This window comes from Salmo trutta, chromosome 39 (assembly GCF_901001165.1).
Source record: "Salmo trutta chromosome 39, fSalTru1.1, whole genome shotgun sequence".
In the NCBI taxonomy this organism is placed as follows: Eukaryota; Metazoa; Chordata; class Actinopteri; order Salmoniformes; family Salmonidae; genus Salmo; species Salmo trutta.
Window position 1 is genome coordinate 18,165,547 of NC_042995.1, and position 22,847 is coordinate 18,188,393.

General features: G+C 44.7%; 1 protein-coding gene across 4 annotated transcripts in view; it reads right to left on the reverse strand.

The window, feature by feature from the left end:
- Positions 1 to 521: 521 nt before the first annotated feature.
- LOC115179691 (tyrosine-protein phosphatase non-receptor type 4) overlaps positions 522 to 22,847 on the reverse strand; it is a 34,412-nt gene continuing 12,086 nt past the window's right edge. For 2 of the 4 annotated variants that reach the window (XM_029741368.1, XM_029741372.1), the window contains 24 exons: positions 20,817 to 20,924; positions 20,130 to 20,172; positions 19,954 to 20,032; positions 19,781 to 19,825; positions 19,618 to 19,670; positions 18,213 to 18,333; positions 17,842 to 17,929; positions 17,549 to 17,637; positions 16,597 to 16,660; positions 15,394 to 15,566; positions 14,201 to 14,269; positions 13,818 to 13,964; positions 13,429 to 13,590; positions 11,848 to 12,004; positions 11,599 to 11,739; positions 11,313 to 11,472; positions 10,372 to 10,565; positions 7,190 to 7,280; positions 6,977 to 7,041; positions 6,538 to 6,684; positions 6,222 to 6,350; positions 5,894 to 6,042; positions 5,408 to 5,543; positions 522 to 4,760 (listed from right to left, as the gene is read on the reverse strand). In XM_029741368.1, the coding sequence (XP_029597228.1) occupies positions 3,444 to 4,760; positions 5,408 to 5,543; positions 5,894 to 6,042; positions 6,222 to 6,350; positions 6,538 to 6,684; positions 6,977 to 7,041; positions 7,190 to 7,280; positions 10,372 to 10,565; positions 11,313 to 11,472; positions 11,599 to 11,739; positions 11,848 to 12,004; positions 13,429 to 13,590; positions 13,818 to 13,964; positions 14,201 to 14,269; positions 15,394 to 15,566; positions 16,597 to 16,660; positions 17,549 to 17,637; positions 17,842 to 17,929; positions 18,213 to 18,333; positions 19,618 to 19,670; positions 19,781 to 19,825; positions 19,954 to 20,032; positions 20,130 to 20,172; positions 20,817 to 20,924 (3,927 nt within the window). In that variant the 3' untranslated portion in view covers positions 522 to 3,443. The remainder of the gene's footprint in view (positions 4,761 to 5,407; positions 5,544 to 5,893; positions 6,043 to 6,221; positions 6,351 to 6,537; positions 6,685 to 6,976; positions 7,042 to 7,189; positions 7,281 to 10,371; positions 10,566 to 11,312; positions 11,473 to 11,598; positions 11,740 to 11,847; positions 12,005 to 13,428; positions 13,591 to 13,817; positions 13,965 to 14,200; positions 14,270 to 15,393; positions 15,567 to 16,596; positions 16,661 to 17,548; positions 17,638 to 17,841; positions 17,930 to 18,212; positions 18,334 to 19,617; positions 19,671 to 19,780; positions 19,826 to 19,953; positions 20,033 to 20,129; positions 20,173 to 20,816; positions 20,925 to 22,847) is intronic. The other 2 variants (XM_029741370.1, XM_029741371.1) reach the window with 2 other exon arrangements.

Below are 22,847 nucleotides of genomic sequence, written 5' to 3' on the forward strand. Positions count from 1 at the left end.
CACAAAATAAGAGACAAGCTACAGCTTCATCAGACCTATAGCCTCTCTGTAGATGTCAGGATTTTGCAATATCATGTCCTCCTGCGGTCAGAGAGGAATATAATACATCTTTGCTGTAGCCTAGTTGAGTCGTTTGTCTCAGGATCATCAGCCACAGCAGTCTGAAATTGAACACCAGGTGGAGGCAGAGAATCTTGATAGAAAGGTAAGAATTATTTTTGTTTCCTTCTGCTGAACATGGACAACTAGGCGTGTCTGTCACCAGACAGGCCTCCTTCCAGCTGACTGCCCTATCCTGACCTGGTTATTAGTGTTACTGTAAACATACTGTCATAGAAAAGACCGTATATACAGTAGAAATAGAATGGCCAGAATTCTGATTTCAATGGTTGTTGATTCTATGGTGATTGTTGCTGCGGTGTTGAATCTAGAATGGTGAATGTGGAAAGGCAAATGAGTCTGTTGTTGTGTACATATTCACAGTCAAGGCATAGAAAGAAAGGACCATGTCAACCAAAAAATACAACAGAAATTTGACTTTACTTACAGAACATTGGCACTTTACTGACATGATATTGCTCCTATTTACAACAAAAACACAGAGCAGGTCGCAGACCAGGCAGAGGCCAGACTGATATTTACCTGCATTTACAAGTACAGTAGTATGAAAAATATTTCCCCTCCAAAAGTCAAATTGTACATCCCTTAAGTTTTCGAACAACTAAAAGCTTGAGCTCGATACATTCCATTTCTGTACAGCTTCACAACAAACATTACATTTGTACATCCTCCTGATTATGATCTTCAAATATATTTCACTAGTTCACAGATTTAAGCTTATATTTACATCACAGTTGTGCAGAATGTTGTACTATTACTAAGTGATAAGGTAGAAAAGCATCGTGCAAAAACAAAACAAAAAACATACCACCCAGGTCTCCCTTGAAAAAGAAGTGTTTGACCTTAATGGGGACAACCTGGTAAAATAAGCATTCCAGTGCCTCAGTCCATTTCATGGTGAAGTGGTAGACACCGTCTAAGTCTCAAATGGCTCCCTATTCAGTGCACTACTTTTGGCTAGAGCCCGGTCAAAAGTGGTGCACTGTATAGGGAATAGGGTGCCATTTGGGACGCAGCGGCGAGTGATCTGATTGGGCCGAAGTTCCCCATCGCACAACAGCTTTTTGTAAACACACCGACTTTCAGTAGATACACGTCCTTTTTAAATCACAAAACCAACTCGCGAACCATTTTGTAAACATTGTCAGCAATAGTACTGCATAAACCCACTGCAGAAGTATCAGCAAAATGAAGTTTGACCAAGCCAACCAAGCCAGCTTTCTGATTTCAAAAGCACAATCGCATCTATTGATTCAACCAGAGGTCATGGGAATAAAATCACTTTGTGGGTTTCAATTGTCATAAAAAGAACAGTATTAATGGTGATTAATCTATTAGTCAGTGTACAGAGCTTCATGTTGCCGGTCCCAATTCTTTCCACTGCCACTGGATTTATGGAGAGCACTTTTACACAGCATGCATCTATTGCAATGCTTTCCCATAACAATCATTTCTAATTCCAGCAGGACTTTACACAAGTGGAAAAGTTTGGAACTTTTCTGCTCATATAAAAATAACTTAGTCTCACATTACTTAAATTTCATTAAACCTTATAAATTAACATGGTAAATGTACACTAGTTACATTACACAAATCTAGATGACACCATATAGCTTAAATTTCCCATAGAGGTGTCTATATCCAACAAATATTAAGAAAATGCTAAATACAATTCCAAAATAATTTTTGGGGGTCTAATCATACATAGCAGCAAATATGCTACAAGTTCAGCTGAAAAGTGCTGTCCATTCCCAAGAAGCAAAAAGGGTCTCTTATAAAAAATATCAGAAGCAAATCTATAGCTTGAGCCTTATAGCTTTTCAACACAATTTGAAAACTTTTTGTTTTACTCACAAGGCTAAAAACCTATTGGTCCTGAAAGCTCAGTCGTTTTATGTAATGTATGTGCCGTCTGTATGTACTGCCTAAAATCCTGATGTACAGTACCATGGTACCAAATACCCCGATGCTCTTAATCAGAGAGCTCTGAATACCTCATATTCAATTTCAAAATCTGATGCAATGACACTTGATAAACCACCTATGTACTGTACCAACCCAATCCTGCATGGCAAGGTCATTCTATGTTACTAGGAATAACAAAACCTGCATTAAAATACTACCCGTTTTGGGCTAGTGGTATAGCATCTTCGAGAGACCGATGTACCGTCACATGTTGAGCCATCTGAATCAAAGTTGAATAGCTGCCTCAAAAATAACAACAACAACACCACCACCACATAGGGCCGAGCTCAATGACAGGTAATCAGCTAATGAGATTATGGTAAAGGTTGAGGGAGGAGTCAACAGACTCCTCCTAACCAGTGGAGTCTGCTGAGTGGAGGACGGCTCATAACAATGGCTGGAATAGAGCCAATGGAACGGTAACAAACGCATGGTTTCCATGTGGTCGATGCCACGCCAATGACTGCACTCTAGCCATTGTTATAAGCCGTCCTCCCCCTCAGCAGCCTCCACTGCTCCTAACCTACCCCGCCTTTTACCTTGGTTTGGGGAAAATCCTTCACAAAGGACTTACAACTTGGAGTTGTAAAGAACTTGCCCCGGAGATGATTCTAATCTGTAGACAAATTAACATAAAAGCCCAAAAGTGCCCATCTGACAACCAACAGCCTCAATGAGAGAAATAACGAGATGGTAAGATGAGGAGTACCATAGAGTAGTCAGAGTGCTTTACTAGGACCTCACATAGAGGGGTCAACCCACTTCCGAATGGATCTTTAGTTGATGAATAGTTTATTTAAAAAAAGAAAATGGACTCTTAAGTCGATGGAGTAATCAAAGATAGAAAGACTAGTCTGTGAAGGAACCCCTGATGTGACACTTGGTGATGATGCACTGACGGGTTGAAAACAAACGTCAGTCCACTTTCCATTGAGTGGTCTGGTTCATTATGAAGGTTTGTCTGAAAGTAATGACCCTACAGCAATATTATCCAATCCAGATACTGTTCTGTTTCTCACTTCTCTCTTGATCCTGGACACTTGCTAATATCCCAAATTCCAGTTGATCATCGTAACTTTGTTTCTTTTTTTCTTCTTCCTTTAATTCTCCAAAGTATCGCGTTTTGTCGTCATAAAGTGCAACAGTGCTTTGTTTCCCCTCCCAGGCCAGTTCGAGTGGTTGTCCATAGTCGTCTCCATGGTTGTGACTGTCGTCTCTCTTGCCAGACTCAAGATGGTGGATGTGGGAAGAAACTATTGTGACTGAGGGAGTCAGACAGACAGGCTCTAAACAGACAGATAGACAGACAGGCTGTGGAAGAAGAGGGTGGTGCTTAGGCCCATGCAGCCCTGTGTCAGTCAGTCAGTCCCAGGAGGGATAAAGCCAACTCTCTCTGTCTCTACGTCTGGCTCTGTGGGCGTCAGGGGCTCTAAGGTCATCAAGGGCTTTGTAGGCGTCAGAGACTCTACGGGTATCAGGGGCTCTGTGGGTGTCAGGGGCTCTAAGGTCGTCAAGGGCTTTGTAGGCGTCAGAGACTCTACGGGTATCAGGGGCTTTGTGGGCGTCAGAGACTCTACGGGTGTCAGGGGCTTTGTGGGCGTCAGGAGCTTTGTGGGCGTCAGAGACTCTACGGGTGTCAGGGGCTTTGTGGGCGTCAGAGACTCTACGCGTATCAGGGGCTTTGTGGGTGTCAGAGACTCTACGGGTGTCAGGGGCTTTGTGGGCGTCAGAGACTCTACGCGTATCAGGGGCTTTGTGGGTGTCAGAGACTCTACGGGTGTCAGGGGCTTTGTGGGTGTCAGAGACTCTACGGGTGTCAGGAGCTTTGTGGGCGTCAGAGACTCTACGGGTGTCAGGGGCTTTGTGGGCGTCAGAGACTCTACGGGTGTCAGGGGCTTTGTGGGCTTCAGAGACTCTACGGGTGTCAGGGGCTTTGTGGGCGTCAGAGACTCTACGGGTATCAGGGGCTTTGTGGGCGTCAGGGGCTTTGTGGGCGTCAGAGACTCTACGGGTGTCAGGGGCTTTGTGGGCGTCAGAGACTCTACGGGTGTCAGGGGCTTTGTGGGTGTCAGAGGCTTTGTGGGCGTCAGAGACTCTACGGGTATCAGGGGCTTTGTGGGCGTCAGGGGCTTTGTGGGCGTCAGAGACTCTACGGATGTCAGGGTCTTTGTGGGCGTCAGAGACTCTACGGGTGTCAGGGGCTTTGTGGGCGTCAGAGACTCTACGGGTGTCAGGGGCTTTGTGGGCGTCAGAGACTCTACGGGTGTCAAGGGCTTTGTAGGCGTCAGAGACTCTACGGGTGTCAGGGGCTTTGTGGGCGTCAGAGACTCTACGGGTATCAGGGGCTTTGTGGGCGTCAGAGACTCTACGGGTATCAGGGGCTTTGTGGGTGTCAGAGACTCTACGGGTGTCAGGGGCTTTGTGGGCGTCAGAGACTCTACGGGTGTCAGGGGCTTTGTGGGCGTCAGAGACTCTACGGGTGTCAGGGGCTTTGTGGGCGTCAGAGACTCTACGGGTGTCAGGGGCTTTGTGGGCGTCAGAGACTCTACGGGTGTCAGGGGCTTTGTGGGCGTCAGAGACTCTACGGGTGTCAGGGGCTTTGTGGGCGTCAGAGGTTTGACCAGCTCCTCCTCGTACACCTTGAGGATCGCCTCACAGACAAACCTGTACTGGCTCTGGAAGCAAACAGAGCAAAGAGACCGAGGTTAAATGGGAGTGAGCAGTACTGATGACAGCAAGGTCATAGAGTAACTAGATTCAGCCTAACAGCAGAAACATAGCTTAGGCCAACACATTCCTCTCTTGCTAGATACGCTAGAATTACACACAAATCCAAATTTGTTAGTATTTTTTTGCCTTCGGATGTGATTTAGGCACTGACATGGACTTAGAACATCAATTTCCGTTGTTTGTCTATGAATAATTGTAATACTGAAAGTTAAAAACTGAAGAAAAAAATGTACGGAGAAAATTACATTCGGGCCCCCTTAGAATTGTTTATTAACCATTATTTTACCAGGTATATTGACAGAAAATACATATCTTGTACACCAAGGACACGGGGAAGTTGCTGTGTAGAGAAGAATGTGCCGATTTGAAAGCTATAAAATAACAAATTAGCAGCTAGCGACATGCTAATTTCTTTTTAAGTAGCTCTTAATGCTAGAAAAGTTTGGAGACCCCTGGTCTAAGCCGGCCCCGTCTGTTTTGCCCCATAGTTGCGCACGTGTGGGCTTTGTTCCTAAACAACCAACCCGTCTATTGAGGATAGAGCCTCTGCTCTTCTCTTAGTCTCATTTCTATGCATCACAGATCAGATTACCGGAGTCTGGATCATCATGGCCCTCTGGTCTCTCATTGTCCTCACGATATCCAACGGATACACGGGCTGATTGCACTCAATCAAACACATGGCTGTTTCCATGGTGATGAGCACCCCCGTCCGACCAATCCCAGCGCTGCAGAGACACAGAGGACGAGGTGAGTGAGACGAGGCTGAAGATGGCAGCAATGAGAGAAGAGGATTCAAATCCTCGTTCCCGCTACTTACACTGCAATCAATCACGGTCGCCACAACAACATGCAAAGTGTCTTAACGTCTGATTCGAAGGAAAAGGGAACCTGTTTTTCTTTAAGCCAGGTTATGAGGCAGATGTACAAAGGCTTATATTTCTCAAAGATGTTGTGTAAAATGACTTAGACCTACTTGAAAGCTGTATCAGCAGCGAGATGGCTTACAGATGTTAGTTGAGGGGATAAGAGCTTACTCGTTAGAGTATGCAGTATTTGTGTAAGAACTAGACCTTACCTGCAGTGTACTATCACCGGCTCCTCCTTGCCCTCCCTCTTCCTGCGGACCAGACTGACAAAGTCCAGGAAGTCAGTGTAGTCGTCTGGGACACCGTGGTCAGGCCAGGCCACGTACTGGATCTGAGTCAGCGGCCTGCTCTCTTCACTCTGAATAAAATCAATCAAATGTATTTTTATGTTTTTTCTACTTTTTTCCCCATACAGTTTTCACTAAGTGCAAGAAGTAATCTCGGTTAACCCAGAGATAAAATCTCCAGTCATTTTGGTCAGACGCTCGATGTTTACGTAGTCTGTCCACGAGAGATGATACAAGAAATGGTCCTTACCTCCAGGTGTGTGAGAGTTATCTCTCTGACCAGGAATGCTGATTGCTCTTCTTCCGTCACACAGGACACCAGGAAGTCCCCATGGGTAGCAGTGGCACCAGGGTTGGGCCAATACTGATGACACTTCACCTTGGAATGAAACAAAAGGATCATTGGAGATAAGAGGAGGAACAGTTTGTCTATTTCCTTTGCGGGGAATGGAAACGTCTTCAGTTTTCACCTCATACGTTACCACAAGAAATTCCAAAACGAGACCAAAAGCATTGGGAAGGGGCTGAAATGGAGAGAGCGAACCCTGGTCGGGGACGTGACATACCCGTCCTCTCTCCACCTGCGTGGTGAGCATGACCACCATGTTGGAGCCCTGTTCCCAAGTCATCCTCCAGAAGTCAGAGCAGGTGGCGGGCAGCGGGCCCTGGCACGCGATGTAACGGTTTGCAGCACTGGACGCTGGGATCACCATCTATGGGCCAGGAGGATGACATGGGGTTGGCAAATATACACATACGTATAGCTGCATATTGGCAAATTCATATATGTAAGCATAATCCATGTTTCAGTCTATGTACACACACTTTAAGAAGTGTTGAGTATCTGTCAAGAAAAGTCCATCTCTTTCCGGGGGTGTTTTTGTCTGTGTGATATTCATTACCTAGTCGAAGGAAGGTGTCCGGTCTTGGTAATAAAATCAAAGATTGCGGCATATATCAAAGAGTGTTGAGTATCAAGAAAAGAAGAAGGGAGAAGGCCCTCACATTGATGTAATTTGCATTGATATAGTCCCCATCCTTGCCCTTCAGAATAACCCTGGTTGCATCATCTGTGAGACGGCAGATACAGGAAGAGAGAGAGGATGAGAGAAGAAAGGGGTGGCAGTTGAGACAGAGGGCATTTACTTACATCATTGTATGAGGAAGTACAGCATATGTGACATAATATGCCAGTTCTGATGGCTATAGTATACTCACACGGTGAAATGTCTCGATATCGATTTTTGGAAATGTTCTGAGGTAATTTGGCAAATGACATTGTCAATCCAGGCCTTTTCCGGTAGAGTTGCTGAGAAACATCACAACAAAAAAACAATGGTTAACATTTGTCCTAAGTTAACTGAAGTTCAGACCGGGCCATGACATGAGCTTGGTTTCTAGGTTACACTAAACCACAATTCTCACTGATAACCCATCAGTGGAACACAAACAGGAAACGTTTGAGGCCACGTGGAGCAACAACAGGAAGCAATAGACTTTCAATATTTCCTTTCATCTCTCTATTTCACTCTCGTCCATCTCTCTTTCTGGTAAATGACTTATATGCTATGTGATCAGTCTTAGCCATGTGCAATGTGAAATACATTCTAGAGCAAGTGGAAACTTTGAATAACCAACTGCATTTGATAATATCAAAGTGGATCGGAACAGTTCAGAGACACAGGGGCCATTGGGCCACAGAGGTAGCACTTGTTATTTGGCCCATGTGAACAACAAGCATAATACTGTAGTTAGGATGAGTGGACTAACATCACACCACAGATAGAGCAAGGAAACAGATGTTACACTGGATGTACAGTGAGGGAAAAAAGTATTTGATCCCCTGCTGATTTTGTACGTTTGCCCACTGACAAAGAAATGATCAGTCTATAATTTTAATGGTAGGTTTATTTGAACAGTGAGAGACAGAATAACAACAAAAAAATCCAGAAAAAACGCATGTCAAAAATGTTATAAATTGATTTGCATTTTAATGAGGGAAATAAGTATTTGACCCCCTCTCAATCAGAAAGAGTTCTGGCTCCCAGGTGTCTTTTATACAGGTAACGAGCTGAGATTAGGAGCACACTCTTAAAGGGAGTGCTCCTAATCTCAGCTTGTTACCTGTATAAAAGATACCTGTCCACAGAAGCAATCAATCAAGCAGATTCCAAACTCTCCACCATGGCCAAGACCAAAGAGCTCTCCAAGGATGTCAGGGACAAGATTGTAGACCTACACAAGGCTGGAATGGGCTACAAGACCATCGCCAAGCAGCTTGGTGAGAAGGTGACAACAGTTGGTGCGATTATTCGCAAATGAAAGAAACACAAAAGAACTGTCAATCTCCCTCAGCCTGGGGCTCCATGCAAGATCTCACCTCGTGGAGTTGCAATGATCATGAGAACGGTGAGGAATCAGCCCAGAACTACACGGGAGGATCTTGTCAATGATCTCAAGGCAGCTGGGACCATAGTCACCAAGAAAACAATTGGTAACACACTACGCCGTGAAGGACTGAAATCCTGCAGCGCCCGCAAGGTCCCCCTGCTCAAGAAAGCACATATACATGCCCGTCTGAAGTTTGCCAATGAACATCTGAATGATTCAGAGGACAACTGAGTGAAAGTGTTGTGGTCAGATGAGACCAAAATGGAGCTCTTTGGCATCAACTCAACTCGCCGTGTTTGGAGGAGGAGGAATGCTGCCTATGACCCCAAGAACACCATCCCCACCGTCAAACACGGAGGTGGAAACATTATGCTTTGTGGGTGTTTTTCTGCTAAGGGGACAGGACAACTTCACCGCATCAAAGGGACGATGGACAGGGCCATGTACCATCAAATCTTGGGTGAGAACCTCCTACCCTCAGCCAGGGCATTGAAAATGGGTCGTGGATGGGTATTCCAACATGACAATGACCCAAAACACACGGCCAAGGCAACAAAGGAGTGACTCAAGAAGAAGCACATTAAGGTCCTGGAGTGGCCTAGCCAGTCTCCAGACCTTAATCCAATAGAAAATCTGTGGAGGGGGCTGAAGGTTCGAGTTGCCAAATGTCAGCCTTGAAACCTTAATGACTTGGAGAAGATCTGCAAAGAAGAGTGGGACAAAATCCCTCCTGAGATGTGTACAAACCTGGTTGCCAACTACAAGAAACGTCTGACCTCTGTGATTGTCAACAAGGGTTTTGCCACCAAGTACTAAGTCATGTTTTGCAGAGGGGTCAAATACTTATTTCCCTCATTAAAATGCAAATCATTTTATAACATTTTTGACATGTGTTTTTCTGGATTTTTTTGTTGTTATTCTGTCTCTCACTGTTCAAATAAACCTACCATTAAAATTATAGACTGATAATTTCTTTGTCAGTGGCAAACGTACAAAATCAGCAGGGGATCAAATACTTTTTTCCCTCACTGTATAAATCTGAAGCATCCAGTTGAAATGTCCACTCCCCACCAAATATGGTGAGGAGAGGAAGCCTGGTGGCCGGCAGTGGGAGAGTACAGAGTGAGATGGAACTGGGCCTACATTCTGTACGTTTTCTCATCGGAGAAGCAACTCTATTAAGTTTTCTGTTCCCAGAACAAGAATCTGTTTACAGACAGAGTGGACTAAGTTTGTGAACTTTACCCTTTGTCAATTTCTCCAAAAATGGAGTTGTTTAGAAGGAATTGAAGGGCGAATGTAGTTATTGCACACGAGCACTTCACAGAGTAGCCGTTCCCCAATGGAATAATGCAAATAGTTATAAAAATCTTTGATCAAACTGTACCTGTATGGACCCAGTACTCGCAGGTTGGCATTTAATTATAATATATAATATTATAATATTTGGTGAGTTCTTATATTGGTCCTATTTCATGTGTTTTTCTTGCATATCCCAACTCCCTCTGAGACACCTCTTGGAGAGTGAGGTCATGACCAGGGTCAGCCATTGTCAACGGCGACCCTGGAGCAATTAGGGTTAAGTTGGCACATCGACAGATTTTTCACTTTGTCGCTCTAACCACTAGGCTACCTGCAACCCTCATTAATTAAATCTCTTCTTGGGATGACTCATGTATAGGAGGCAGCTCTGCAGGGAAGTCACCAGCTGGCACAGCTACAAAGTCATAAAATCTGATTTTAAACCTAACCCTAACGTTAACCACACAAAAAAAGAAACATTAACCACAAAAATATCTAATAATAATACCACACTGCTAACTTTATGCCTAACCCTAACCTTACATTTTTACAATATAGCCAATTTTGACTGCAACTGGCCCATCTACCAGAAATCGCTCAGCTCTGCCTCCAGGACAAGATTCATCCCAATAAACGTCAACCTTCCAAGTACTCAGGCCCTCCTTCAGCTAAACATAAACTATATTTTGTAGTATATGTGGACTAACATCAAACTGTTGCTGTACGGCCCCAGTGCTCAAGCCTTCTTTCAGCTGTAGTATGGAGTCTCTCCAGCAGGATGGGTGGTGGTCCTGGGACTGGTCCTGGGGCTGGTCCTGGGGAGCCCTCTCTGGGGAGTACTGGTAGTTAGACTCCGTATCTCCATCCTCCAGCTTCTCCTCCTCCACCAGGTCATACATGGCTGGAGGAACGACAGGAAGGATGACAGTGTGATTGAACATTGCACATCCATTGCAGGTGACAGGAACTCAGAAAAACTAAGTGACAACAACAGCAAAACAAAGAAAAGGGAACGGCAGAAAGGCAGCAGCCAAATTAAAAACGTCCCTCCCAAGTGAATACACTGTCAGACTGATGCTTTGCCTTAAAGCTGAGATCCGCATTAGGCGCATTTGTTATTGTTTTGGTTTTGAAAAGGAGGAGAAGAGCATCCGGAAACGTAATAAAAATATATATATATCGTAGTACATACTCTTCTGTTCTATCGAGCGTGCAACGATATCCGAGGGAATAAAACAGTGTTTGTCATTTGAAGTAATGTCTTTGTTGTTGTAATATCCCAGACGGACATGGCAGTTTCACCGCAAAGGACTCCAACTTTAATCAAACCAATGCCCATAGTATAGTGGATTTGTATTGACCCAATATAGGACAGGCAAGCTATGGTCCCTCACTCCCTCTTGTTTCAGGGACAGGCAAGCTATGGTTTTACAAACACTGCTGTAAAAAAATGGAATAATAACACATGCCATTTAGCAGAAGATTTTATCCAAAGTGACTTTTTATGTATGGATGGTCCCGGGAATTAAACCCACTCTCCTGGCGTTGCCATGCTCTACCAACTGAGCTACAGCGGACCGCAAAGGATCATAAATGACAGTAAAGGACCACAAGGCCTGTTAAGAGGGCTGTTCTGTTCTCTCCTCACCGTTGGGTCTGACCAGCAGGTTCAGCTCTCCTGAGTCGCTCTCCTCACAGCTGGCCTTGATGAACATGACCACCTGGTCGTGGGTGTGCTCTGAGATGTCCTGACCGTTAATCAGAACCACCTGGTCTCCCTCGTTCAGCCGGGGAACACACAGGTCAGCCTGGGGAGGGCATTAACACAGAATACAAGAGAACAGTGTGGTTTTTCATTATTCATTACCTGTGAAGGTCATTTGAGAAGTTCAGGGGTTTGGCAGTGACGGTGGCCCAGGTAGTAGGACACGTACCGCTGTTCCCGGGGCCACTCGGGACACGATCACAGGCATCTTCTGGTCCAGCCCACCCTTCACATTGAATCCAAATCGGCCTTGTTCATCGGGGCACATTTTAATGAATACCAGATTGTCATGAGGAAGCACTCCATTGGGCTGTGAGAGTGAGAAGAAACACAGAGGACAAAACAACTTTTAAGTCCAACGAAATAACAGTGTGTGTGCGTGAGTGTGTGTCTGTGTGCGCGTAGGTCTCTCTCCTACCATCGTCGTGTCTTCTGACAAAGGCGTGTCATACAGCTCATTGATGTGGTTGTCCAACTCCTGCTGAGAGTGGGACTGGGACTGGCTGGACAGAGGCCTCCTGGTCTGCTTAGGGGGCAGAGCGGGCGGCTGGTCGTCGATGGTCGAGTCTGGTGACCTGGACACAGGCAAATCCAAATGAGTCCTTGCGGCAAAATTGGAATACAGTATATATCCAAACATCAACCCCAGTGCTGGCTTTATTGAGAACAAGTCAATAAATACATAAATGAAGAGCGTTATTGCGTGTGCTTTCCCCTTTTTGAGGGTTATATATGAACCTGGAAACACACTCCGACTCAACATTAACTACACAGTCGAAACTGTAATGTTCCAGAGCTTAACCTCTAAATGGAATATGTTCTTTTCACGTGACCCATTTCTCAGAAGGCAATGATCGTCTTCTGTGTACACTGAATCATTACAGGGCTCAGTCAGAGCAGAGGGGTTTCTCAGTTCATAGAAACTCTTCCCCCTATTTCCTATCATTGCTCAGTGCTATAGCCTCAACCTGTGGACTAGAACAGCTTACGAGCCCCTTGGAGAGGCGCTGCGTGTCCTACCAGCATATTACCCTCAGCTTGATGTGTTCATGTACTGTTCATGTACTTCCCCCAGTCAGAGAGCATCCGTGTTGTCTAGCCCGCTGTCTGCCTCGGAGCAGCCCTGAGCAGAGCCTGGTGGAGGTTAACCGGTTGGGACAGCACTCACCAAAACAAACAGCGTCTAGCGTTATGGGCTCCTCAAAAGGAGTTTACACAGAGATACACAGAGGACCACAGAGAGCGATAAAGTCAAAAACGACACGCACAGTTACACCGAAGAAGTGCCTATCCAAAGAAAGAGGGAAAGAGAGAGGTGTGAGAGAGAGAGAGAGAGAGAGAGAGAGAGAAGAAAAAAATGATCCAAGTCGAAACAAACACACCAAACCACTTCAAAGAATTCTGCTCTTTCTCAAATTCACATGCAGCGAATACTGTCTCTCAAGAGTGAAAGAGAAACGGGGTAATGGCATATTTCCTTGAAGTTATGAGAAGATTTGCAATGGTTCAGCCCACTCTACGTGTGTTATTAACATAGCAAGCATTCACCATTGTGATGTGCCTGCGGCCCCAACCTACTGCCGCAGCGCTTTGGCTTCGGCCAGCCTGCCAAGCACCATCCTCATTATGGACGCTTAAATGACAGCCATGAAAGAGGCCTATTTTGTAGTCTTCAGGCAAGCAGAGCTTGGTGCTACAGCCCCGGGGTATTTACATAATAAAAACAAACGGTTTGTAAAGACATAGAAATTAGAGGGCGGTGTGTGTATGTGTGTTTACGATGAAAGAGATGCTCATGGCCCGGTCTTTTGGCTTGAAAATTCAAAAGGCACTCGCACATCTGAGCTATCTTTGTTGCAGGTGCATGACAAAGGCCTTGAGGTCAATACGTAAAGCTTATTAAAGAGCAGTGTGCAGGTTTCTTCTTTCTTTTCTGTTCTTTTGGTTTGAAATGACTCAGGGCTGTGTGTGCGTTGGCGTGTGTGGCAGACAGACATACGGGGTAGAATCTAGGCTGATGGAGTTGGCCTGGGTTGAGGAGGCTGACTTGTGATTGATGAAGGTTTGGCAGGGCGAGGCAGGGTCGTGGTAGTTCACGTGGTCCAGCAGGTGTCCCACGGAGGACGGCCGCAGGCGCTCTTGTGCAAACTTGGAGTTCCTGCTGAGACAAGAGGAGAGAGGAGGAGGGAGGGACATGTAAGGTACCCGAGTGTACTGTTATCCAAGGTTTTTAGAGGTACTTGACATCGCTCCTCCTCCTCAACAGTAGATTAGCCCAATTTCCTTCCCCCTCCGTCTCCCTTGAAGTGTGCACTTGTTCAGTCCCGCTCATAGATTTGAAACTAAGGAATGTACTGTTTGCTTACACTACGGGTTAGGGCTACTCACTGGTTGGGGGTGCCTGGTGGGGAGCGTGTGGGCAGGCTCTGGGTCTCCAAGCGGTCGTCAGACAGAGAGGCTCTGGAGTTCCGGCTGACTGACTCCCAGTCCATCCCTCCATCCATCAGCCGCCGCACCAAGGGCTTACTGGGAGACCTGATTGGTTGATGATATGGAGGTCATTGTTATTGTTAGATTGCATTGCAGCAGGTAAAACGTTCATCAGATTTCAATTTAGCAGGATGAAAACGGCTTACAACTCACTAGACCTTTGCTCATTATTCAGTGTAAGATTCCTCCATCCCTGTCTCTTCATGTTCTCACATTTCTGATTCTCTTAGTTATCAGTAAGCAATAGTGTCACTTCATTTAGGCTTCAGAAAGTGTCTTACCTGGCAAACACCCTGTCCTTGATGCCCTTCTCCTTGCCGTACTGGACAGACTGCACCTCTGTCCTACCACTGCATATAACACAGAAACATGTTTTTAACATTAAAACGGAAAACATTCATACACCAACCTCTGCCCTCACACTTCTATATCCTGGAGTAAGAGGAGACCAAACCAGTGTTGCACTACCTACCATTTAGACATTTTAATGTGTGTAGTGAGCCAGCAGGAAGTATTAATAGGGACACACCCCAGTGTGTGAAACCACAGCTCTTTTTACTCTGTCACACTATTTGTCAGTCACTCATACAGTGTGACAAGGCATTGGCAAAGCTGAGAGGACTGGAGCTTTGGGTCTCTACTGGCAGTTGTAGGAGGCACGGTAAACATATTCCTGTGTTATGCAAACCAGCCCACACGGTTTCTGTGATCCGCGGCACAATGGGTCAAATGGCACCGTCGTGATTGGTACAAAAATGTAAATATGCTTCAGCAAAATGATGATGGTGTTATCCTGAGGCCAACACGAATTAGGAAGGACTGGATCTGAACGGAGTGAGTCAGGGGAAATTGAAAGGATTAGGTAATGTGTAACCTCTTAGAAAAAAAGGTGCTATCTAGAACCAAAAAGGGTTCTTCGGCTGTCCCCATAGGAGAACCCTTTGAAGAACCCCTTTTGGTTCCAGGTAGAACCTTTTGGGGTTTCATGTAGAACCCTTTCCCCAGAGGGTTGTACATGGAACCAAAAAGCGTTCTACCTAGAACCAAAAAGGGTTCTCCTATGGGGACAACCGCAGAACCCTTTTTTCTAAGAGAGTACTGTTTTCTCTGGTGAGGTTTAGACACCTTTAGACAGCAGCTATACAGTTACACACACTATCATTGACAAGACTTGTGTAAACATTGACAAACAAACATAATCTTAGCAGGAAAGGCTGGTTGAAACGCCATCATTAGCCAGTTCTGCCTGCTGGGATCCCAACTTGATCACGGACTCTCTTTCAAAACACATTTTAATATGCAACCTCAGCACCAAGGACCAAATCTGCTGAAGGCTAACGGTCACCAGAGACTATGCACTTCAAAATGGCACCATATTCACCTACATATTCACCTACATGGTCTAAAGTAGCGCACTATATAAGGAATAGGGTGCCATTTGGGACACAGTCACACATTCCCCAGGCCCACTCACCAGTAGCGGTACTTGGAGCCCAGTTGGAAGACATGTGCAAAGAAGTTCTTCTGTGGTGGTAAGGGTCGGTCCAGTCTGAAGAAGGTGTGGTGCTCTACACAGGCCTTCCATAGGTTCTTACAGGCTCGGTAGTTCACCATGTGAAAGGCTAACAGAGCCTCACGGCTCTCATTCTGGAGAGGGAGGGAGGGAGAGAGGGTGAGGGCGAGAGAGGGTGAGGGCATGAGAGAGAGGGCGAGGGAGAGAGGGCGAGGGAGAGACAAAGAGAGGGAGAGAGAGGGCGAGAGAGAGAGAGCGTGAGAGAGAGAGGGAGAGGGCGAGGGAGAGAGAGTGAGAGGTTAGTGGTGGGCTCAGCACACTTAGGCGCACAGTACAGCATGACGCACGGTACAGTAGGTGTGTGTGATTATCACACATGATCAGCATGATCACTAGTCACTTTAATAATGCCACTAAGAATGTTTACATATCTCACATTACTCATCTCATATGTATTTACTGTATACTGTATCCTTCACTATCTATTCTTTACTATCTACTGCATCTTAGCCGCTCTGTCACTGCTCATCCATATATTTTATACTTATATTCTCATCCCATTCCTTTACTAGATTGTGTGTAGTAGGTTTTGTTGTGGAATTTGTTTGATATTATCTGTTAGATACTGCTGCACTGTCGGAATTAGAAGCATAAGCATTTCGCTACACTCGCAATAACATCTGCTAACCATGTGTATGTGACCAATACATTTTGATTGGATTATCACGCATGATCAACTGATGTCACACAGATCTAGCTAAAAGAACATGGATGCAGAGGAAGAAATCCCCCTTCGACTTGCATAGCTGGCCATGAGATAGCTTCTTCTAGGCCAGACACTATAGTGTGCTCGGTAGTACTTCCCTACTCGGATACATGAATTATAGCGCATGACATCACTTCATCTAGATATCAAGTACTGTACAACTGCTTTTAAAAGGTCTCCTTGACTTGCATTATTCAGCCAGGTGTTTTTGTGTGTCTTCCACTACCAGACGCCCTAGTTGGGATCAAATCATTTTAGATTTAGTTTCATATGACCAGCCTAGCACACCCACAAAGTGCATTATGTATGTATTATGTATTATTCATAATGACGAGAGAGAATTTGAGCTCGCACAAATAGTAGGGATGTAATCCCAGTTGAAACCAGGACATACTTACCAATTCTCTTCTGAGTTGAATAAAAAACTGTCGACATTTAAACGAGATCTTTACAATCTGGAGCCTGAAAGAAAGAAAAAGAAGCTTTTGTCACCCATAGGATGGAATCTCTCCTTTATTTCCGACATAACAGCGAACTTATCCAGCGTTCTGAAGCCACTGGACGAGCTTAGAGAATACATCCTCCCCATGTTATCGTCCATAAGAATCCCCTCCATTCTGTAATCAGAAACAAATCATGTTCAGTGTTCTATAGTTCCACTGTGCCTGCTGGCCTATTTCCCTGGTTCCTTAAAGCATGACTCAGAGAGAGAATCTAAATATAGACCGCACTGTGTCCCAACCTGACACAGTTACGCTATTACTCATTTCTACAGAAGTCTCTTTTCATGAAGATAAACTCTCACTGTGCTGTACCATCAAAGGGAGTAGGGCAAGATCAAACAGCGGGGAGAGGGCTCGTGTTGTCACTTTACAGTAGAGCTGGAGTAAGTTATGGCTGAATCTGGGCCATGAAAAGAAGTAGAGCATCGTAAATGCTATTGATTCATAACCGCTTTCATGCTACGTTTGCTACTACTGTTTGTTACTTAAGCAATAAGGCCTGAAGAGGTGTGGTATATGGCCAATATACAATATTCTTAGTCGCGATGCTACGTGGAGTGCCTGGATACAGCCCTTAGCCGTGGTATATTGGCCATATACCACAAACCCCCGAGGTTCCTTTTTGCTATTATAAACTGGTTACCAACGTAATTAGAACAGTAAAAATAAATGTTTTGTCACACCCGTGGTATACGGTCTGATATACCGCAGTTGTCAGCCAATCAGCATTCAGGGCTCGAACCACCCAATTTATAATACTCTTTAGGTTCTGTGCGTCCCATCCAATGGCTCCCCTATATGGAGAATGTGGCTGAATGTGGAAACATACTCAATTGATTTGACTCACCACGGAAAGCAGTTGATTCGTACCCTGTTCTTATAGATGACAATCCCAGTTGACATCACTCCGATTAAAATCTCAGTGTTGCTTTGATCCTTTAACGGAGGAGGGAAAAAAGGACAGGGAGGATTGTAAGGTGCCCAGACTTCCTGTGGATGGGTTCTACTTAACAGAAACCCTATAGTTGGGCAATGGAGGAGGGTGCTAACCGCCACACTGTCTAATGAAACCACGTTGAAGAAGGTTGATTGGGGAGCATAGTATGCATGCATCACTCCATTTCACAACTGAACACTTACCCTTGCATAGTGCAATTCGACTCCATAGAGCTCTAGCGTCCGTGCTGTGTTTAGATAATTGAACTCTGACTGGGCAGGAGGCAGTCCCCTGAAAGGAAAAAGAGTGAGAGTGAGAGATAGCGACTTCAGTTGGCTCCACACAGGCCATTCAGAGAGTAGGCCACCCTACCATCTACGTGAGAGGACAAACAATGACAGCCCTTGTTCTGACCTGGGCACAAAGTCTGAGCCGCCTCAATCTCAGCTGCTGCGAATGAGCAGAGTCCATCCCTGTTTAATCTACAAGTTATTTGATATTTTCTATGCATTTCCCATTTTACACCAATGTATCCACACACTCACACAATATCAGTTGAGAGATTGCTTCTTACTTGTGTTGCTGATGCTGTTTGGCAATCTCTTTCTCAAAGTCATGTGGTGCGTTGGGGATGAAAGAGTATCCGGAGAGGTAGCCAGGCAAGTTCTCGTCCTGACTGTAGTCCCCTAGCTCAGCTGCAACACAACACAAAGCACACAGTGTGTGAGTGTGTAAGTGTGCATGTGTGTGTGTGTGTGTGTGTGTGACACAAAGCACAAGGAAGCCTTTACTCCTCTCCTCCTCTCCCTCCTGCACAGCTCCCATTCATTCACACATTTTCTGGTCAAACTTCTCCTTTGTGTGCAAACGGAAAGAAGCAGGACTTTTGCAGCTTGAGAGGAGCCAAACACTTGCCTTTTTTTGTCAATGTTTAGAAAAGAGAGACAGAGAGATGAGTCGTCCTGCTGAGTGTCTCAGTGTTTCCATTCTGTATAAACAGTCTGCCTTCTTCCCAAATGGCACCCTATTCCCTATATAGTGCACTACTTTTGACCAGGGCTCATAGGGTTCTGGTCAAAAAATAGTGCACTATATATGGAACAGGGTGCCACTTGGGATACGACGCGTCTTCCATAATGAAAAGGGAGCAGACATGAGGAAGTTGGGGGTTAAGTGCCACTATTTCCGAAGCCCTTTAAGAAAAGTATGTAGCACAATAATGTGAATCAATTAATAAATCATTTTAACAGAAACTACATCAGTATGTGAAAACAGTGGGAAAAATGAACAGTAATAGCCCAGTATACACTAACTATCCTGGTCAGACCTGTGACTGACATACAGACTGGCACATGTGAAATGTACTTCATTCTATTGTTGTTATTACAGTAATCGCGGTGAGACCACCATGGCCACTTTCCATTTCCTCCTGTGACTTCTATACCTCCCATATAGCATGATACGTTTACTACAACCCCACGAGAGAGTCAGCCAGCAAGCCAGCCAGCCAGCCAGCCAGTCAGTCAGTCAGTCAGCCAGCCAGCCAGCCAGCCAGTCAGTCAGTCAGTCAGTCAGCCTATTAAGCTAACAACCAATGAGCAGTGTTCTTCTGCCCTGCTGCCAGCCTGGTTGTGGTGATCGTGCTGTTACTCCTCCCCCCTCAGCAGCATGTTGGGGTCAATGTGTAAACAAAGACCCGCAGCAGCCAGGCCACATTAAAGCAGCATCATTACAAGACAAGTACAGTATGAAGTAGTACTACGGTCTGAGGTTTCCAAGCTACCGTAATAGCCAGATCCCCCATACTCTCAATGCTTGAAATCCTATGGTGGATATTAGGAGGGAGATAGGGAAAATAAACTACTGAACACGTTATATCAATAGTAGTTAGTGACAAGGTTTCAGGCAGAATGTGTGCGACCATAAGTCAGTAGTACAGTTCCAGTTGAATAGCTGAGAGGAATAATTGAAGTACTCACACTGAACGGCGTATGAAGCAAGAAGAGCGGCTGTGATGTACGGACACGGCAGCCTGCGAGCCCAGGATTCAGTTATAACTCAAATTCAACACATGAAGATTATTCAAATGTTTGAACAAACCAACCAAATACAGAGCTGTGTGTTTATAAAATCCACACTCACCTTCCACTAAGTATGTCCTGTTTAATCTGCAAAAAGTACTGGTACCTAAAGGGGACCCAAAACAGCAAGATCAATACAAAACCTTTTAAGTCCACTTTAATCAAACTGTATGGAGAATAGCATAGAGGAAGTACTGCTTATTTCTGTCACAACGCCACCCATTAAGAACTTACCTTGTATACTCCTCCTGAAGTTTATTGGGGTCGGTTACAAAGAATTTAACCCTAAAATTCAAACTGTGTGGAGACCCCCCTGAAGAAAAACAAAACAACCAGATTAATGGAACTAAAACTAGCGATAAATATAATATTGAAAATACTAGAGAATATTCCAAATGTATCAAACGTACTTTTTAATTGCTTTCTAATGGGTTTGGTTGGATCCAGCCACCTCTGTAAAATATGGATAGAGAAAACCACAGACACAGTAGGGGACAAGAGTTAAAATGAAAGATACATTTTTACTCAAAACATTAGAGAAAGTTCAGAATAGAAATCAAACTGTCCTGCGAGATAGCATCATCAAAAATATACATACGTATCAAAGTCTGAATTTCAGCAGTCACAAATGAATATTTGCATTGTTATTTTGTGAACTTTCAGAAACACAATCTGCAGCCTCTAAACACTATTCTAGACGCTGTTTCAACTCTATTGTTTGCAGATCATGACCCATAACCTTCTTATTATCTCAAACGGTTTGCTGCAAATACGCCACAGTTTGCTGACAGGGCTGGAGAGAGCCTATTCATGAGACGCTGCTATGCTGCCAGTCAGAGTGTTTGAGGGGATCAGCCAGAGCAGGGCTCTGCGTAGATCTGCTAATCCTGATCACATAACAATCAGTCATTTCGGAAGCCAGTTGATTTGGAGATCAGTGATTCTGCGCCGCTGCAATGTAGTCTAACGTGCACAATCTCAGGTGGCTTCACCTGAACTCTTGCGGCAGCCTGTTGAAATAAACGAGTCAATCGAGCAGCTAGCTAATTACCGAGCGTGCGCAAGATTTGGTTCTGGGTTCTGATAAGAGACCTCACCTGACTGTCTGAGGAGTCGTCGGCCAGCTGTAGGCCGAAGTAGTCTCTCTCCGTCAGCTCCAGGTGTTTAAACACTACATCCAGCAGGACCTGTCCTTGATCGTGCTTCTGCAGGCGAGAGAAACCAGACAGACCTTCACAATCCTGTAGTACAGATATATGACTATCTCATAATACAGACGACCGAAGCAGCGTAGGACTGAGAAGTGTGTTGGCCGTAAAGTGATTGACACCTCCAATACAGAGTAGCCTAAAAATACTTAATTGATAGAGGGCTATTGCAAAACTATCACACAACAATGTGTAATGCTTACCCTACTGGGTTTCTGACTGGAGGTTGGGCATTGCAAGCGTTTTACAACAAGGCCTCACAGCTGCTTTCTAGAAGTGTCAGGGCAATGTGCAGCCACAGGCATCCGGAACACTGAACCAGACCATGCATTATTTACAGAGAGCTGGGAGAAGGAGGGAACACAAACTATACTACACACAGTGACTTCTCTTTGCCTGATTTGATTGGCTCATGTCATATAGGCTACCCACTAGGCTACTAGTAGTAGGAAGACCATTGGTCCGCACATGGAGCCTTGAGGAACACCATACTTCTCAATCTCAACTGAGGCTCCGCAATCACAGTCTACCTTGTAATGCCAACCAGGCAGGAAAGCAGAAAAAGCACGTTTCAGTCACCTAACTACATACGCCAATCTCTCAGTAATGTAAAGAAACTGGACCAACCAGTTGACTGGCATGTTTCAGTGAAACAGTGATTTCCATGGAAATCCCCATGGAAATCCCCCATGCACTGAAACGGAAGTACTTCCCTAACTCTGTTTGACTGTGTCACTGGCATTAAGTGATTAATAATGTAGAGGAAATTAATAATAACTGAAAACCTTCAGTATCTGCATAAATAAGTAAACACCACAAGGGCTGTGGCAGTCACGACATTTTGTCAGCTGGTTAGTGTCGTGCAATAGTAAGAAGGATGTAATTGAATTTAGCTGAATAAAATAGAAGGATATTTTTCCCATTAAGTGGATATGTTGAGGGTAAAGTGATCATTTGAAACAAGTACTATACACTAGATTTTGAGTTATTTGGCAACTTTAGTTGTGAATGATACAAACCTTAATGTCTCAGAAATGAAAACATATATGGGATGCATGATGCGACTATATGATGTTGATGATTTGAGAGAGTCGCATAAAAGAAGAAGCTTGCTCTCTGTTCCTTGCTTCAGGCTGCACAGCTGTTCTCTCATCAAGTGATCATATTTTCACCCATCAGATTATTCTAAATTTAATCTTGTCTAATATGTAAAATTAGTTTTGATTTAGATTGGCCCATTATGAAATGGGCGGGAACAGTGGCAAGGGGGGGAAGCAATCCGTATGCACGCGAATAGGCTTCTTCGGTTTTATAGCGGAGTTGTGCGAAATACAGTTGAAGTCGGAAGTTTACATACACTTAAGTTGGAGTCATTAAAACTCTTTTTTCAACCACTCCACAAATTTCTTGTTAACAAACTATAGTTTTGGCAAGTCGGTTAGGACATCTACTTCGTGCATGACACAAGTCATTTTTCCAACTATTGTTTACAGACAGATTATTTCACTCATAATTCACTGTATCACAATTCCAGTGGGTCAGAAGTGTACATACACTAAGTTGACTGTGCCTTTAAACAGCTTGGAAAATTCCAGAAAATGATGTTATGGCTTTAGAAGGTTCTGATAGGCTAATTGACATCATTTGAGTCAATTGGAGGTGTACCTGTGGATGTATTTCAAGGCCTACCTTCAAACTCAGTGCCTCTTTGCTTGACATCATGGGAAAATCAAAAGAAATCAGCCAAGACCTCAGAAAAAAAATCGTAGAGGTCCATAAGTCTGGTTCATCCTTGGGAGCAATTTCCAAACGGCTGAAGGTACCACGTTCATCTGTACAAACAATAGTACGCAAGTATAAACACCATGGGACCACGCAGCCATCATACCGCTCAGGAAGGAGACGCGTTCTGTCTCCTAG